We start from the raw sequence: 19,615 nt of genomic DNA on the forward strand, positions 1-19,615 counted from the left end.
AAGAAAGAAGGCAGGGAGAGAAGGAAAAAGGAGGGGGTGATGAAAATGTTAAAAGTTGGGATATGTAGGGTCAGCAAGATGGCTCAGCATGTAAAGGCTCTCACCACCTGATAAACTCTGACGAGCAGAGTTCAATCCCCGAGACCCACATGGTAGGAGAGATGACTTCCGCAAGCTTTCCTCTGACTTCCGCGAGCTTTCCTCTGACTTCCGCGAACTTTCCTCTGACTTCCACGAACTTTCCTCTGACTTCCACGATCTTTCCTCTGACTTCCGCGATCTTTCCTCTGACTTCCGCGAGCTTTCCTCTAACTTCCGCGAGCTTTCCTCTGACTTCCGCGAGCTTTCCTCTGACTTCCGCAAGCTTTCCTCTGACTTCCGCAAGCTTTCCTCTGACTTCCACACATGCGCACTCGGTGGTGTGAGCACATCCTCCTCTCCAACACACACGCGCACAAATAAGTAAATAAATGTAACCAAAACACAAAAAGCTTTTAAAAATTGAGGTAGAAGCCCGGCAATGATGGTGCACCCCTTTAATCCCAGCACTCGGGAGGCAGAAGCAGGAGCATCTCTGAGTCAGAGGCCAGCCTGGGCTGCAGAGTGAGTTTCACGACAGCCAAGGCTACACAGAAAAACCCTGTCTCAGAAAAACAAAAAACAGCAACAACAACAGAAAATTTTGATAGGAGCTGGAGAGATATCTCAGCAGTTAAGAGCACTTACTGCTCTTGCAGAGGGCCAGAGTTTGATTCCCAGCACATACAATAGACAGCGAGCTCACAACTGCCTGGAACTCCAGTTCCAGGAGATCTGATGCCTTCTTCTGGTCTCCACACACACACACACACACACACACACACACACACACACACACACACACACAAAATGAGTCTTTTAATTTTGGGGGATATCTTAGGTGAAAGTTCACAGGAGCCCATTTTTTTCACAGTTTTTTTCTATTTCATTTGAAAACTTAGTATATGAACTCTGGGTGCACGGAAAGGTATAACTTTTTTTAATAAGTAAAACACACACACACACACACATACACACACAAAATTATATCCTGACAATAAATGAATAGAAAATAAAGTGCATCCATCAATCCTGGGTAGATGATGATGGCGTCCATGACCCCTCAGGAGAAGCCCTTCGGTTCACACAATGCAAACCGGGCTCCATGAGACCCGCCCATCGCCGAACAATTTGCATGGATGCTAAGCTTTCCTGTGACTGAAGCAGGGCTGGGGCTCCGTGCAGCCACTTTGTTTGAGTAGCTTTGTGCTTTGTTTTCCTCACAATGGGTGATGAACAGGCTTCCCTCCCCCCCCCCCCCTCCCTGATTTCTGTCATCCAGGGCTCTCTGCAGGCAGCTCTGGCCCTTCGCACTTTTTTGCTTTTTACCCAAGCCCAGGTCCCCCCTTCCCGAGTCCTGACAGAGTCCTCACTTTAAGGATCCCTTCGCTTACCACTGTGAGACTCAACCATGAAAAGGTGCCTCTCCCAAAGTGGTAGCTTCCTCCTCTGAACTCCTGGTTTTGGGGGCCCTCCATTAGCACATGGTCTAGTCCATGTGCTCATTTCATTTGAGAGTACCCCTGGACCCAAGTGGAACCTTAAGCTCTATGGGCAAGAACTGAGCCCCAGCTCTCCTGTGCTATGACAATGTCCAATAGGAACAGGTACCTAAGATGTCACCTAAAGCACAGATGGGAACCCATGCATCTAGACACACACACACACACACACACACACACACACACCTTATAGAAGCCACTGGCTTACAGTCCAGGCCACAGCTCTAGCCCAGAAGGCTTCCTTGATGCTACACCAAACATATCTATTCTATACTAGGCCCAGGAAGCTCAGACCCACAGCATGGGTGGCAAGAAGCCGCTCCACTCTACTGCGCCATTTCACATCTATCTGGCTCACCATGGTCTCCAACCTTCAGAAGGTCTGACCTTGATCTGATGCATAGGCCAAGAGCTCCAAGAGACCCCTGGCACAGGCAAGCCCCCATCATAGCCTACTATGGTGATGGCAGGACCAGAGACAGGTGGAAATATGTCATGCCCCTCCTCAGTATCCAGGGGGTTGTTGCTGGCTCCCTTTTATCCACGTCTTTCGATCATTTTTTTCATCCTAAACTGGGCCACAGTTGTGTGGCTAAAAGACCCAAATTGTTTCAAACAACAACCACTGTGAAAGCTGCAGAATAAACTCCCACCAAGGGAACTTGTGGTCTGGTGTGCTCCTCACTCCTGCCTTATGCAAGATATATTTGCCCTGCTACTCTGCCCTTCTTGGCCCTCAGCAAGTCTCCTAACAACCTTTCCCCTCACCACCCTGAGCCCTGGCCTCTACCAGAATAGATGACCTCTAAGAATATCCCGGACCAATTCTGATTAAATTATGGAGTCAGGGAGCTAGAGACACGGCTCAGCAGTTAGGGACACTTTTTTTTTTTTCTCTTGCAGAGGTCCCAGGTTCAGCTCCCGGCACCCACATGGTAGCTCACAACCCCCCATAACTCCAGTGACAGAGGGAAACAACCCCTCTTCTAACCTCCAAGGGGCACCAGGCACACACACAGTGCACGTAGATGGGCCTAGGTGTCCATTCATACGCATAAATAAAACAAATAAATCTAAAAAGAACATGAGCTTTCCAACATGACAGTCCTAGAACAGAGTCCTGGCGGTCCTTCTCAGACTGTGACCATGAATATATATATTCATTCTCTTGTTTAACTCAACTGTTAAATGGGGACATTGAGGCCACTTGCATTGTTCTGCAAGGACAGCGTGCGTGGACTCTGAGCAGGCTGACAAGGACAGATCCCTGACATGAGGCCACTTCATGTTCTCAGAGGCAGGAAATACCTTCCAAAAAAAATGCCAGATCAGAATGAGGGACAGGACTCTGCCTAGAGAAAGTCCCTGGTTTTCAGCCCCGACTTTCTCTGAGGCTTACTGTGTCACAGTGGAATTTCCCACTTGACTTCTTGGTCCCACAGTTCTGTTGCCTGAGGTAGTTACTCAATGCTTTGGAGGCTGAGCTTCTTCATCTGCAGGATGGGGACAGGATCTGTATCACGTGATGGTGTCAGAAGTAAATACAGGGGCTGCCAAGAGGGCTCAGTGGAAAAAGCCACCTGCTGCCTAGGCTGACGACCTAAGTTCAAACTCCAGAATCCACCACATAATGGAAGGCGAAAACCACCTCCCGCTGTCTTCGTATGTATGTACACATACACAGAAAAAAATGTAAGTGAGTAATTAAAAGAATTAAATGGCCAGGCGGTGGAGGAACACGCCTTTAATCCCAGCACTCAGGAGGCAGAGGCATGCGGATCTCTATGAGTTCGAGGCCAGCCTGGTCTACAAAGTGAGTTCCAGGAAAGGCACAAAGCTACACAGAGAAACCTTGTCTCGGGGGGAAAAAACCCAAAAAAACAAACAACAACAAAAAAATATAAATAAGCTTTGGGTTGTGGATTTAGCTCAGTGGTAGAGCAAGCGCAAGGCCCTGGGTTCGATCCTCAGCTCCAGAAAAAGAAAAAAAAAAAAAAAAAGAATTAAATGGAGAGATGGCTTTGCATTACAATCTACTGCTGCTGCACAGGACCTGAGTTCAGTACCCAGTGCTCATGTTGATCAGCTCACAACCTCTTGCAACTCCAGCGCCAGGGGAATCTAGTCTCCAGGGCACCTGTACTCATGTACACATACCCACAACCTCACACACATAAAAAATAAATGCGTAATTTTTTTCAACCAAACTATTGATGGTGAGTGTTCGGTGGAGGGAAGTGCTTTTGCGTTTGTTTTCCACTCTAGCTGAATTCCAGGGTTTGTGAGAGAGAGCAAGGGTGTGACTGAGGCTGTGCATGTCACGTTTAACTCTAAGCAGCTTCCAGATAGCCTTGTGCTTAGTGACAGGTGTCTGTGGGTGCTGAGGACTCATCAGGTGTAGAAGGACAGGGGTGGATACTACAGTGTGGGGTGGAGACCACTGGATAAACGCTGAAGTGAGCAGAAGCCCAGATGGCAGGTGGAGGACCTTCAGTCTGACGGGGAAACACTTCACTGTATTATGAAGTTTGATGTAATAGATGTGGGGGTACAGAATAAAAGCTAATTGGGTCTGCAGGAAGAGGGTGGGATGGAATTGGGTGAGTTATAGTAGGCTGTTGGGGAGACAGCAATTGATTTAGATCTTAAGAAAAAAGTAGCCGGGTATGGTGGCACACACCTGTAATCCCAGCCCTCCAGAGGCAGAGGCAGTGATATCTCCGTGGCCTCTGGGAGGCCAGCCTGGGCTACGAAGCAAGTTCCAGGATAGCTAGGGCTCTTACACAGAGAAACCCTGTCTCAGAAAAATAAAAAGAAAAGTAGAAATAAAGAAAAAAGTATAATTTTTTTTTCATGTGTGGGTGTTTTGCCTGCGTGTATGTCTGTGCACCGAATGCATGCCTGGTGCCATGGAAGCCAGAAGAGAATACCAAATCCCCTGGAACTGAAGTTATAGACAACTGTGAGCTGCCAGGTGGGTGCTGGGAATTGAACTCAGGTCTTTCAGAACAGCAGCCAGTGCTCTTAACCTCTGAGTCATCTATCCAGCCCCCTAAAAGTATAATGTTTAAGAGTGAAGGGACCAGCAAGGGCAAAAACAAGTCACAGAAGTTTGGGGGACCTCTGGCCTTAGCTTCAGTGTGGTCTGATGCCTAAGATAGGAAACGAGAGGTGGACCTGACATCAAAGCGTCCAGCACAAACCAAGGTGAGATAGGCCTGATCTCATGCCTGGCCTCTCCCGGGGCTGCCTGCTCCTCTGCCTTCTGGGCCTCCGTCGCACTTGGAGGAATGTGAACTCCATGCACACGTGGACTCACAGGAGGAGGGTGTGTAAAAGCACGAGAAACACCCTTGGCAAGATTAGAGGAAAGGACTCAGAAATAAAAATAGCTGATGATTTAATGTGGATTTTTTTTCTGAGACAGGGTCTTACCAGGTAACTGACCAGCTGGCTTCCAACACACAAAGATCCTCCCAAGCACCAAGATGAGGGTGTATACCATACACCTGGCTCTTAGTTGAGACACAGGAATCTTCTTAACATTGGCCCCAAAGTCAAACAGACAAAGGAAAAGAAAATAACCACCCTACTGCATATTCTCTCTCACTCCCCAGAAGCATTCAAATAAAGGAAAACGGTTTTGTGTTGGGGGTCTTTATGTTCCCTCAAGGCTGGGACCCCAAACTAGATGACCATCCCTACCTTCATTCACTCTAGCACACATTCACTCTGTGATCTTGGACGAGCCACCAGCCTTAACCTCATCCATAAAATAAGGAGTGGAACGGAATTCTCTTTCTCAGGCCTGCTCCAGGCCCCTGTTCTGCCTCACTGGTAGTTATGAGGGCTGGAAGAGGCCAAACTACATAAGCAAGCCTTTCTCTAAACACTCTAGAATCAGCAGACAGCCTCCAGCGCTGCGAGCAGGCTGGAGCCGAAGTTGTGTGCACAGACTCTGTGCTCAGCACTGGGGCAGGAGCCCAGAGCAGCCTTTCTCAGCAGCCTGTTTTAAATATGTCACCCATTCTTCTCCCTCTGAGCACTCTGTCCTTCCCCTTCATATCTGACCTGACCATGACTCACCCCTGTAATCCACTTGGTTAGTAACTCTCTACACCAATAAATCACAGACTGCAAGAAGACAGGACACGTGCTCTACTTTCCACTGCTTCAGGCAAGGCCCGGCACACAGTAGGTCCTCAACGTGTTAGGTGAAGAGAATCAGGTGGCGAGAGTAGGACTAGCCTTTTTATAAGCTGAGTGGTCCTGGGCTAAGAGCATCACTCAGTGAGTGGCTACAGACACCCTGGGCTGGGTCCTCCAGCACATTCCACCCCCCCACCCCACCCCCCAAAAAAACTGTGTGGTTACCTGAAAGCAGCTCTAATTCCAGCCCATTCTATGGCCCCCTGCAGGACCCGTTACCACCTTGAACCTCAGTCACAACAGTCTAATGGGGATCCTGGAAGGAAGGACTTTTAATGACCTTCTAGCTCACCTAAGCTCCAGCCAAGTCCTAGCATGTTTGAGCACTCCACGGGTCCCAGGTCTCTGACGACTCTTACCAACCTTTTTGTCTAGCCAGCACTTTGGGGAGGGAGGATCCCAGACGAGGGACATGCAGCCTTTACACTTGCAGGGAGGGAGGGCTCGAAAACATGGTCGCCTCCCGGTTCTAACAGCTCTTGTGTCCAAAGCGGTGGAGAGCCAAGGCAGGGAGGGAATAACACAAACATTCTCCAGGAACAACCTCTGCATGCTTCTCCGGGGCCCTTGCCCAGCCAACTTCTCAGGTCCTCTGCCCCTCAGACACTCGTCCAGTCCCACCCTGGCCTTGTTATCAGGCATGCCTCTAGCCAGGCTGGAGTTCTAGGAGGAACACCTAATACCTTGCTCGTCCTTGGACCCACGGGACAGAACACTGGCTAAGGCAAGGACACCAACTCAGACCAACCAGGAGATGCTGTTTCCCAGGTCGGGGGTGGGGTTGAAGTGCAAAAGGGCCTGTGGCAGAGAGACCCTGATTTTCCATTCAGAGGCAGGCTCCAGCAAGGGCCCCAAAACCTCTGCCCTCCATCCTTCTCAAAACCTTTTCTAGGCTCAAGATTAGTAACAGAAAGCTGAGGAGTCCTCGAAGTCTACAGACAGACATTTGCTCCCTACTCCAGCAGCCTGCCACATCTGTTCCCCCCTGATCTGTGCCCTGCCCCCTCCCCGCTGACTCTCATCTTGGAGAGGGCTCCCTGGCTTTGTTCTGTTTGCCTTTAAAACAAAGGATAGAGGCAATTAGTGCTAATTCAACAGTTCTACAGAAGGGGAAAAGCTTCCTGTTTTACCTGTCTGGTTCCATGGGCACCCTAAACACCCCATGGTTTTGTTCTGCTGGGTGTGTGAGGGGCTGAGGTGGAGTGCCTTGGGGAACATTTGAGTGTGCAAGTGCCTTGCTCACCGGACAGAGTGGGACGAGTGTGCAGGACAAACTGAGCAGCTCAGAACCCTGGCTGTGTGGCTTGCTGCCCTCAGCAACTTTGAGAAACTTGCTCAAGCCCTGCCCCACAGTCTCCTACCTGTAGGACCAGAGTGAAGGGAACTGCCATCCCCTGTATGGTTTGGAGACCAGGATTCTGGGATTGGTGTTTTGTGACCACTAAATATCAGCCATTTTTAGAAATGGAAGTCCAGGGGGAGGCTTCAGAAAATCTCATTTCTCCTCTCACAAAATAGTGACTTTGAGATGAGAACGTTTAGCAAAACCAGCCCTGCTCTGGACTGAGCAAACACAGCAACTCAGATCCCAGGAACTTCCTGATGAAGCTGGTAAGGCTGTTACTCAATACAAATCCCTTTTCAGGAGGATTACTTCACCTCCCATTCAGGCTCCTGCTTAGAAAAGAAAATCCTAGGGAACCGTGGAGAATCCCAACGGGACACTAAAAACAAAGACCAACAGGTCAGATGTCTAGCCAACCTGGAGAGAGGGCTTTATGGGGGGTGGGGGGGAGTGACAGATTTCATGAAGACTTCCCATAGCAGACCCCAGCTGTGCAACGCCCGCTTCTGACGTCATGACGTCATGACGTCATTTCCAGAGAGACAAGATCTGCAGAGATGCCCATGAGGATGAATAAACCTCAGGCTTCTTTTGAAAGCTTCCCAAAAGCCCTGTGACAAGTCCAGCTTTACAACCCCAATCAACGAACAGAACAGTCAGTGGGTCCACGTATACCCCTCCACCTCTCACGCAATCTCTTACCTCCCCAGCTCCTCTCCGATGTCATAAAAATCCTCCACCTTCTGCTGCTTGAACGTCTCCATGTTTGGGCTCCTCATCGAGGCCTGGACCAGACAATCCTGAAATGGAAAGAAACCTAAGCTTAAGATGGCCATGCCAATTAGCACAAGCCTAGAAGTCTGAGTTTGAAAAGCAACCGACTACAAGTGAGAAAAGAGTTTAAGTTACCCACAGCCTTGATTCCTTAAGAACCGGTCTGTGTGAGCGTCTCATGTGTGGCTGATGATGTATAGTGTCCTGGCTACTTTCATGTCAACGGCCCAAGCTAGAGTTATCTGAGAGGAGGGAACCTCAAATGAGAAAATGCCTTCACAAGATCCGGCTGTAAGGCATTTTTCTTAATTAGGGAGTGATGGGGGAGGGCCCAGCCCATTGTGGGTGTTTCCATTTCTGGGCTGGTGGTCCTGGGTTCTCTAAGAAAGCAGGCTGAGCAAGCCATGATGAGCAATCCAGTAAGCAGCTCCCCTCCATGGCTTCTGCATCAGCTCCTGCCTCTCGGGTTCCTGCCTGCTTGAGTCCCTGCCCCGACTTCCTTCAGTGATGAACAGTGATGTGGAAGTGTGTAAACCACACAAACGCTTCCCCCCCCACACACTGCTCTTGCCACGGTCTTTCACCACAGCAACAGAAACTCGAAGACATAGTTTTTAGTCCTCTCTTTATATTGTATTTTTATTTATTTACGTGCATGCGTATGTGTTTATAGGTGGGTATGTGCACACAGGTACAGGTGCCAAGCAGGCCAGGTGAGAGCCGCAGATGCCCTGCAGCTGGAGTTACCGGCAGTTGTGAACCCCTCCATGCATTCTGGGATCTCGGGTCCCCTGGAAGAGCAGGAGCAGGGGTTCTAACTGCTGAGCCATCTCCCCAAACCCATGATCTGATTCCTCTTAATTCTTTTTCTCCCCCCTGTCTTTTGTTTTTTGAGACAGGGTCTTGCTAGGAGTCTGTGCTGGTCTAGAACTCATTGGCTGGCCTTGAATTGGCAGTCATGCTCCTGCCCTAGCTTTCCCAGAGCTGAGATTACAGGCATGTACACCTGTCTCCAGTCTGTTAAGGTCTCCAGTCTGTTAAGGAAAGAGAAAAAAAAGAGTCCTCCCTGTTTGTTCGGCTTGGTCTGAGGAAGTTCACCGAGAAACAGAACCACAGGAACTTCAACTACTTGTTCTACTGAGAAAAGAGAACATCTGCAGCCAGGAGTCTATGATCCCAGCACTGACAGGCAGAGGATGGAGGAGTCAAGGCCAGTCTAGACTCAACAGTGAAACTTTGTCTCAAAGAGCCAAGGGCTGGGCTGGAAGAGCTGGATCAGTGGTTAAGAGCACTTGCTGCCCTTCCAGAGGACCCGGGTTCAATTCCCAGCACCCCACAGTGGCTCACAATCATATGTAACTCCAGTTCTGGAGATCTGACACTTCTGGCGTCGGCTAGCACTGTGCACATGTGTGTTGGGGAATATTCCTTTACACGGTGTGAAGAGGGGTCATTATGACTGGTTTAACCAAAAGCTAAACAGTCAATAGCTAGGCAGGAGGAACAGATGGGACTTCTGGACAGAGAGCGCTCTGGGAGGAAGAAAGGCGGAGTCACCAGCAGACGGAGAGGAAGCAGGATGGGGAATACAGGGTAAAGATAACAGAACCACATAAAGGAACATAGATTTAAAAATATGAATTAATTTAAGTTATAAGAACTAGTTATGAACAAGCCTAAGCTAAGGCTGAGTTAATAATAAGTCTCCTTGGGTTTTTTGTTTGTTTGGTTGGTTGGTTTTGGGTTTGTTTGGGTTTTTTTTTTTGTTGTTGTTGTTTGGTGAGCTGGTGGCCCAAAGAAAAATCCATTTACACATGTGATATGAGGGTAGAACACTCCTACACATAAAATAATATTTTAAAAGGCCAAAATGTAGGGATGCAGCTCAGCGGTAGAATATATGCCCAGCATGTAAGACCCAGTTTTGCCTGGGTAAATTATTTAAGTCACCAGACACGTAGCTTTTCCATCTGTAAATTGGGGTCAATACTGTAAAAATCAATCTCACGTCATGCAATTGTTTGGTGAACGATTAAGTGCTGTGGAAAGACAAGGGATTATCATGACCTCAGCTCCCTTGGGGCTGGGCCACCCGATGGCGAGTCTGAACGGATTGGTAAATGCTCACTCATCACCTTACAGAGAACATGGGTGGGGACAGTGTGACAAATTTAAAGAGCACCAGGAGTCAGGAGCCTGAGGTGCTGGTTCCAGTACTACCCACATCTAGCTCTGTGACCTCATCACTTGGCGGAGGAACCCAGTTTCTCCATCTTTGGAACACAGCTACCTCTCCCTACACAGGGCACCTCAGCAAAAGACACAGGGCAGTTTGAGTCACAGGGGGCCCTCACTGTGGAGCGTGTATCTTCCCTTGCAATCCCCTTACCCAAAGAGCTCACCTAAAGACAGTACCCTGAGAACAGGGCCCCATTAGAGAGGACCAGCTGCCTTGGGATCATTAAGGGTCCTTAGCAAAGGTCTCTCGGCCCATTTTGGCTAGCATGGGCAGCTTTTCTCCCACCTACCAATCAAATGTCAACTATACTCAGCCACGATCCTGAAAGACTGTCCTCTGAGGGATCATCACATAGGACCGGTCTCATCATCAAGAGACTGGGGCTGTTCTGGATCTCAGGGGGTGTATACATTTCTCCTTCTCACAAACCAGAGTCCCATCACCAAAATGCCCCCTCCTTCATCCTTTCTGTCAAAACACACAGATCCCTCAGACCCCTAGACAGAGCTGGCCTGGCTCCCAGGTCTCACTTTCAGGGCCACCTGCCGTGGACACCCATGACCCTTCATGTATCCTCTTCCTTCATGTCGACTGTACGGCCAGGGTGGGCCTGAGTGTGCACAGACATTAAAAAGAGCAAGCCTAGGCACAGGGCTAGGTTAGCATGGATTATCCCTGTCACCTACAGCTGGCACCCTTTCATCCTCTGTCCCTCATCTGTAAATGGAGACACCCTATCAGACATCCTAGCATCTACTTCATATACTACTGTGTGGATCCACCGCAAAAAAGATGTAAGATACTGGAGGCATACGGAGGATTCTCTTGCTGTCATAAATTGCCCCAGGGCACTATGTTTCTGTTTCCCATGGCATGAAGTCAATCAATTCAACTCCCTTCTCAGGAAAAGGTTTTACGATCGACTCGAAGTTTGACTCCACCGGAATTGGACAATGAACCTGTCTTCACTATCACTGTCCCTGCAAGACTCCTGAAACCAACTCCTTCCAAACAAACCATCCATCCAGCTCTTAGGGGAGGGCACCGATCTCACACAAACAGATAACACAGAAAACCCCTCAAAGTTCTGTTGGCAGGAACACGTGGAAGCGTGGCCCCAGAACAGCTATGAGCTTCCCGTGGTGAGAGGCCAGCTCCATTTGCCATCAGGAACTGAGCTGGATTCACAGAAGCCCCAATTTCCCCCAGAAAAATGAACCAGGGTGTAGTGGAAGGCAAGAGAATTCAGACCCCGGTCAACCCCTCACTCCACACATCCATGTTACAGCTACAGTGAATCTTTCCCGTCTTCTCGGTTCACCCTGCCATGTCATACCTCCAGGAGGGCACCTTCCATGGGAAGCCCACCTGGTGGCTGTTCCATTCCCTCAGGGGACAGTGGCCCACGTGCTACCTTCTCTGTGAGGCTCTGTGACTCTGTTCTTCCCTTCTTCGAATTCTAGAAACCCCCCCGCAATAGGATCAGGTTGTAATTTTCTCATTCTAGATCATAATCTCTCTGCCTGTCTCAAAAAGGAAAGCAAAGGGATTGGAGAGATAGATCAGTGGTTAGAAGCACTGACTGCTCTTGCAAGGGACCTGGGTTCAATTTCCAGCATCCACATGGCGGCTCACAGCCATCTGTAACTGCAGGTTCAGGGGAATTGGCACCCTCTTCTTGCCTATGTGGGCACCAGGCACAAATGTGGCCCATTGATGACATGCAGGCAAAGCACACATACACATAGAAATAAATTTGGGAAAAAGACAAAGCCTGGATCCAACCCCAGCTCTGTGCCCTTCAGGGAGCACAAGATAGCTTTTCTGGGCTTCAAACTAACTTCCATGGAAAACAGGCCTAGTCAACCCTGATGGTGGCGAGTGTGTAGAGCACCCAGACACTGCCAGGGGAGATACGCACTGGGAAAAATCCCTCTGAGTCCTGTGGAACCGTTTCTGTGAACACACTGTGAGAAACCTGTGCAGCTGTTCTCCAGAACGGCCCATTTGTCAACAACTAAACTATTAGCAACAACTAAAAACTGGAACCATCAAGGAAAGAATAGATAGGCCCACTGGATACATACACACAATGGAGTCACTAAGTGCTGTGGCATGGGCAAATCTCTCAAGCATGAAGAACAAAGGAAACCAGATCCCACAAAAAGATTATATACTGTCTGATTCAATTTGGAGAAAACGTCTCCACAGGGCTGGGACATAGCTCAGTTAGCAGGGTATGTACGTAGCATGTATGAAGCCCTGGCTTCCATCCCCAGCACCAAATGCACTGGAGGTGGCTGGCACACACCTGTAATCCCAGCACTCAGGAGGTACCTTGAGTTTCAGGCCAGTGTGGGCTACAAGGTAAGACCCTGTCTCCAAAAAGAAAAATAACAGACACAAAGCAGCTGTAGCTACGATCCTCAGCACTCCGTAAACCAGACATGGTGGCTCATACTTAAAATCTCACCACTCTAGAGGAGGAGGCAGAGGAACCAGGAGTTCAAGGTCAGCCTCAGCTACATAATGAGTTCAAGATCAGCACGGGCTATATGAGACCCTGCGGGGGTGGTGAGAGTAAACTAATATCTTCTTTATCCATTAAACCTATTTTTTAGATTTATTTATCTTTATATGTATGGTTGCTTTGCCTGCATGTATGTCTATGCACCACATGTGTGTAGTGCCCAAAGAGGCCAGAGGGTGGCGTCAGATCCTCTGAACTGGAGTTAAAGATGGTTGTGAGCCATCTTGTGGGTGCTGGTAACAGAACCCAGGTCCTGTGCTCTTAACCACTGAGTCATCCATCTCTCCAGCCTCCTAGTAAATATCTATTTTGTCAGTGCGATGGTACTTGTGGAATGCTTTGGGAGCCCATGAAGGCAAAGGCTGTATCATTCTCACCTCTGTCCCCTTGTAGTAGTGAATATACAGCAGGTACTCTATAAACAGTTGACTTGCAGTTAGTGCCCAGCCTCCTTTCTCAAGACCACAGCTCAGATACTTCACTGTCAAGTAAAACACCTAGTGGTGGCCTGGCACTCTCTCCTACCTAACAAACACCTCCACGAGATCAATTTGCATTTTACTTTAATTGGTAAATTCTCATGTACAGCAACTCTAAGGTATAATTATAACCACCAGCTTTGAAAAGCTGAAACCACCTATCACAGGCAACGGATATGACTGTAACTTTTGACCAGAGACTCAGGCTACCAGCTCCAGACGTTCCAAAGATGACACCCATCTGGGTGTCCACATATCTCCCAAGGGAGCCTTGGGAATCCACCTTCCTGCCAATGGCCCTAATACCAAGCAACAGTCTAGGCGGTAACACAGACCCCACAGAAAGGGACCTCACCGATACCTTTCCAGTTTAATCCCCTCTTCAGAAGTCAGCAGGGTGAGGAAGTGGGCCAGAGCACTCCCACACTATCCTTGCTGTGGACTGGGGTTTGGAGTCAAAACTCACCTCAAAACAAAAGTCTGAACCCACTGGGGTCTGGTCTAAGTCGCTTGTTTGACAAAAGGAGGAATCTGAGGTCCAGACAGGGGAAGGGACTTGCCCACCATCACACAGCTGGGCGGTGAAGCTTCCCATAGCCACCCAACTTCTTCAAGGTGGCTCCAAGGATTGGAAAGCCAGTGGCCTTCTGGGGGGACAACTTCAAGGTAGGAGTAGGTGCCCAGGTCTGGAACACCACCCCACATTCACTGTCTTCCCATATAGTCCAACCTCATCCTGCAATGTTAACTCTCTGAGTTTCTCACCCCACCTCACCCAATTCCAGTAAGAGAAGCCAGGCTATGGCAGGGCAGGCAGTGGTTTGGCATACATACACACACACACACACACACACCACCCTACCCCACACACACACCTATGAAGACTCCTCAGACTCTTTGGAACATACATACACACATACACACACACACGCGCGCACGCGTGCACGCGCACGCGCACACACACACACACACACACACACACACCCCTATGAAGATTCCTCAGACTCTTTGGAACACACACACACACACACCTATGAATTCTTAGACTCTTTGAAACACACACATATACACACCTATGAAGACTCCTCAGATTCTTTGGAACACACACACACAAACACACACACATACACACACACACCCCTATGAAGACTCCTCAGACTCTTTGAAGAACACACACACACACACACACACACACACACCTATGAAGACTCCTCAGACTCTTTGGAACACACACACACACCTATGAATTCTTACTCTTTGGAATACATACACACACACACACACACACACACAAACACAAACACACACGCCTATGAAGACTCCTCAGACTCTTTGGAACACACACACACCTATGAATTCTTAGACTCTTTGGAATACACACACACACACACACACACACACACACCTATGAAGACTCCTCAGACTCTTTGAAGAACACACACACACACACACACACACACACACACACACACACACACACCCCTATGAAGACTCCTCAGACTTGGCCTCTGAGGAAGCTGCCAGCAGAAGGAAGGGGACTCTAGCATCACAGAACCTCTTTGGAGAATCCCTGATAAAGAAGCTGGAGCCCAGAGAGGGTCAGCCACCTCCTTGGGTTGACATGAGAAAAACTCCATCTTTTGATGAAGGGTCAGCTTCTTTGGGCAGCTGGATTGTTTGCCGCCCCCCCCCCCCCCCATCTGACAGACTGGAAGGCTGTAGGGAGTTGGTCAGGGTGCTGGTTTTTATTCCTCCAGCAGGAAACTTGCCCCCGGGGCAGCCGATAATTCCTGACCCCTACTCTGAGGAAGCAACTGGGCTATCAATGCCATCACTTTCGATGCCAAAAACTTAACAGGGGGTGGGGTGGGAGGAAAACGGGCTTTAAACTTAACTCTGAAGCAGTTAAGGTGCCAGCTTCTCTTAGTCAACAAAATTCCCCTAGGATGCCAAGGGTGGTTGGGAACCAATGTCAGAAATCAAAAAGAGCAGCCCCCAGCTGCTAGGGGACAGGGCGCCAGGGAGTGTCCCCTCCACCTGCCCACAGCTCATTAGGCCACACTGGAGGTTCATTTCGCAGGAAGCAACCTCCTGGGCCGAGGGGAGGAGGAGGTGTGAGCCCACAGACTCTGGGCTTGTCTCTCCCCTATCCGGAACTGGTCCCCTTTGCGGGGGCCAAACTCTTTCCCTTCTCCTGCCCAGGTGCCGTGGGATCGGAGTGCCAAGCTTAGGAGGCACCCCGAGGTAGCAGCGTGCAGACTGGCCTCCGGGTGCCGCCACAGCGCACAAACCGTAGAAGGGCCATATCCTAGACAGGCAATGTCCCGCCACCCCAGCCTCTGCTGCTGTCGAGCCCCGTGGCCCCGGGCGCTACTCACGGCGAGAGGCTGCGCTGCATGCGGCGGGCAGGATGGACACCGGGACGCAGCGGGGTGCGCGGTGCTCGGCTCAGTTCTTCTCCCGGCGCCCGACGTCCTCCCGCAGAGCCGCCCGGGTGTCGAGGGGGCGGAGCGGCCAGCCCCGTCCCAGGCGCCGGCTGGAGACGTGCCCGGACACTCGACCCGGAGCTCGGGGCGCCCCCTGCTGGAACCCCCGCGGGACCGCCCCGAGGTGAGGGCTCGGATGCTCCGGAGACCAGCAGGTTCCCTGCATTCTTTCCCAACCTGTCTCTCACATGCTGTGCCAGCTGGGGGAGGATTAACTTGAGTGAGCTGATGTTCCAGGCACTACACAGCCCGACCCAACTGCCCAGAAAACAGTATCTCTCTGCCCTTCATCACCCACCCACGCACACCCACCCTGAGGAAGTCCCACTGCCCCAGCTCCCAGGAAGTGGGAACAGTTCTTTTAGTAGCCTCCAGTGTAGTCATGAGTGATGCTAGAGAATGAATGGTAACATGTAAAATGCACCCAGAGGAGCACACTGTCCCTCAGTCTTTTCAATACCGAGGCACTGACAGCACCATCCAACTCTGATCATTGCCTCTGAGTTTGGGCAGATCCCAGACCTTCACATTTGACCTTTCAGGTCTGTACAGGTTCTGGGGTTCTCCTCGAACACCATGCTACAGAGGGATAGTTACCATCTGGTGGCTTCTGAAGTCAGTGGGCAGAGAGAAGGACACCCCCTGGTGGTGAGGTGCCACCACAATGGGGAGGTCCTGCATCCTCCAACCAGTCCCAAATACCTCCTCTCCTGTCTTTAGTGCTGTAGCTGTGTGACAAACCATCCTAGCCTTGCTGATACTAAACAAGTATTTCATTATGCTCCTGCATTCCTGGAGTCCGCCCTCTAAAAGTCACTCTAGTTCTTTCTTGTCATTTCCCTTCCTATGTTTTACTTATGATTAATATCCACTTTCAACAAGAGCAAAAACACTCTCTTGTCCATCTTGAACTAACAGATTACATGCTATCCCAAACCCAATAAAAGCATGTTGAGTGCAAATGCAGTGCCATAAATGAAGAAACCACAGCCGTCTTGTTCTCTGTTGTTCCCAGCAGTAGTTACTTTTCTGCAACAAAACAAAAGCAACTTAAGGAAGGAAAGTGTTGTGGAGTATTAGCTTAAGATGTGTTACATTCTTGGGCAGGAGAGATGGCTTAGAGGTCAAGAGCACTGACTGTTCTCCCAGAGGTCCTGAGTTCAATTCCCAGCAACCATGTGGCAGCTCACAACCATATATAATGAGTTCTGGTGCTCTCTTCTAGCATGCAGATAGAATATTCTATACATAATAAACAAATATTTTTTAAAAAAGACATGTTACATTCTCTTATGCTGTGCAGCATTTGTTTAATGATACAAAGATGTGTTGCATTCTTTTATGTTGCATTTGTTTAACTCTGTGAAGCTGTGTTACTGTGCCTGTCTAAAACACCTGATTGGTCTAATAAAGAGTTAAATGCCCAATAGCTAGGCAAGACAGAAAAATAGGTGGGTCTATCAGGTATAAAGAATAAATAGAAGGAGAAATCCTGGGGGGAGGGGGGATCAAGAAGCAGGAAAAGGAGAAGGAGAGCAGGACTCCAGGGGCCAGTTACCCAGCTACACAGCAAACTGTGGAGTAAGAAGTAAAGAAAGGTATATAGAAATAGAGAAAGATAAAAGCCCAGAGGCAAAAGATATACAGGATAATTTAAGCTAAGAAAAGCTGGCAAGAAACAAGCCAAGCTAAGGCCGGGCATTCATAAGTAATAATAAGACTCCGTGTGTGTTTATTTGGGAGCTGGGTGGCAGGCCCCCCAAAAGAGCCAAAGAGTAAAAACAACCAACTACAGGAAAGGTTTGTTTTTGGCTCACAGTTCAAGGGTTCAGTCCTTCATGGCAGCAGGAGCATGGGACTGCTGATCACACTGTATTCCCAGTCAGGAAGCAGAGAAGAGATGAATGCTTGCTCAGCTCTTTCTCCTTTTCATTCAGTCTGGAGCCCAACCCATGGAATGGTACCACTCACATTTGGAGTGAGTCTTCCCCCTCAGTTAACTCAATCTAGAAACCCCCTCTTGGACATGCCCAGAGGTGTGTGTCCTAGATGAGTCTGTCTTGACAAAATGACAATGAATATTAGCTATCACACACCCCGGGAGAAGATGCTAGATAATTACATGCTGATAACCTGGCCAGGTGACGTGCACCTTTAATCTCAGCACCCAAGAGACCCACATAGAAGAATTGCCTGATCTAAGTAGTTGAAAACCATCCTAGGCAACATAGCAAGAGACCATCTTAAGAAAGAAATAGCCAGGTGGTGGTGGTGCATGCCTTTAATCCCAGCACTTGGGAGGCAGAGGCAGGCAGATCTCTGTGAGTTTGAGGCCAGCCTGGTCTCCAAAGCGAGTTCCAGGAAAGGCGCAAAGCTACACAGAGAAACCCTGTCTCGGAAAAAAAAAAAGGAAGGAAGGAAGGAAGGAAGGAAGGAAGGAAGGAAGGAAGGAAGGAAGGAAGGAAGAAAGAGAAAGAAAGTCAGGTGGTAGTGACACCTTTAATTCTAGCTCTTGGGAGGCAGAGGCAGGCAGATCTCTGTGAATTCAAGGCCAGCCTGGTCTACAGAGTGAACTCCTACACAGAGAAATCCTGTCTCAGAAAAAAAAAAAAAAAAAAAAAGGCCAGGGCTAGAGCCCATGTTGGACAGCTCACAAGCCCTGTAATTCCAGCTCTAGGGGATTGATACTCTCTTCTGACCTCCAAAGGCATCTGCACTCACACATGCACTTGCCAACACAGACATACACATATACACACAATTAAAAAGAAAATAAATCTTAAAAAAATTAGACATTGGATAGACAAATATGTAATGAATTTTAACAACTACTACTCATCATATATCTTCTAAAATGTGCCTTCCCAAGCCTTTACTTGGAGTATTCTACTTATGTTATTCTCCCATTTTACAGATAGGGTAACCGAGACATAGGGCAGTTAATTTTTCCCAAGTTCACACAACATGAGGGATCGAGCTGTGATATAAATCTTGCCTAGTCACCTCCATAGCCCACGTTTTTCTTCCTCCCAATGTCTGACATTAACTGAAACTTCCACATCTCTTTGTTGCTTTCAAGACAGGGTTTCTTTGCACAGCCCTGGCTGTCCTGGATCTCCCTCTGCAGCCCCAACCAACCTCAAACACAGAGATTCACCTGCCTCTGCCTCCAGAGTGCTAGGATTAAATATGTGCACCACAACACCTAGCCCAACATTTCTTTTTATTTATTATTAGTTTAATTTTATTGTTCAAGACAAGGTTACTCTGTGTAGGCCTGGCTATCCTGGAACTCTCTTTGTAGACCAGGCTGGTCTCAAATTCAGAGATCTACCTGCCTCTGCTTTCCGAGTGCTGGGATTAAAGGTGTGCACCACCATGCTTTGCCCAACATCTCTAAAATAGGGTTACTTCCGGCCATGTGCTAAAAAGCCCTCATGCCCTGACCTCATCCTGCATCTTTTACATTAAGATCTCTAGGATAGGTTTGGTACATCATTGCTGAACTATCAGGAGATTCCATGGCACAGGCTGGGGACCACTGTACCCCTGTTTCAGAGACCTGGAGAAATGAATGCATCTTCCAAACTGCCAACACACTGAGCGCTTGCTTTGTGCAAGATGCTCTAAGGGGCTCTAATGGGAGCATTGGAGGAGCTGGAAGTTTCTATAGGAAGACAACACAAGCCCGTGCATGGGTAAAGGGGTCCCAGGGGCAGGCAGCAAAGGGTAGCCACAACTGGGCTGTGCCAACTGATGAGTTGACAGACCCTGATGGCCTCCTGCAGAGAGACAGTGTAGGGATGAAGCTGGTGTGGGGGCTGGGATGACACTGGGGTTCGCTTATGTGACGCAAGGTATGAGAGCAAAATGAAGGACTAAGTATAAGTACAAGCTTGGAGTTTACTGGCTGTGACCTCAGATGAGTGACTTGATTTCTCTGTACGTCATCCCCAGAAGTCAAATGGAGCTA

General features: G+C 49.0%; 1 protein-coding gene across 1 annotated transcript in view; it reads right to left on the reverse strand.

Moving 5' to 3' along the window:
• Nucleotides 1-15,616, reverse strand: part of Dapk2 (death associated protein kinase 2) — a 127,088-nt gene extending 111,472 nt beyond the window's left edge. Inside the window, exons 1-2 of the mRNA XM_037207394.1 lie at nucleotides 15,535-15,616; nucleotides 7,837-7,934 (exon numbers count right to left, since the gene is read on the reverse strand). Of these exons, the coding sequence (XP_037063289.1) occupies nucleotides 7,837-7,913 (77 nt within the window). The 5' untranslated portion in view covers nucleotides 7,914-7,934; nucleotides 15,535-15,616. The remainder of the gene's footprint in view (nucleotides 1-7,836; nucleotides 7,935-15,534) is intronic.
• Between the last annotated feature and the right edge of the window lie 3,999 nt (nucleotides 15,617-19,615).

This window comes from Peromyscus leucopus, chromosome 7 (assembly GCF_004664715.2).
Source record: "Peromyscus leucopus breed LL Stock chromosome 7, UCI_PerLeu_2.1, whole genome shotgun sequence".
Taxonomy (NCBI): Eukaryota; Metazoa; Chordata; class Mammalia; order Rodentia; family Cricetidae; genus Peromyscus; species Peromyscus leucopus.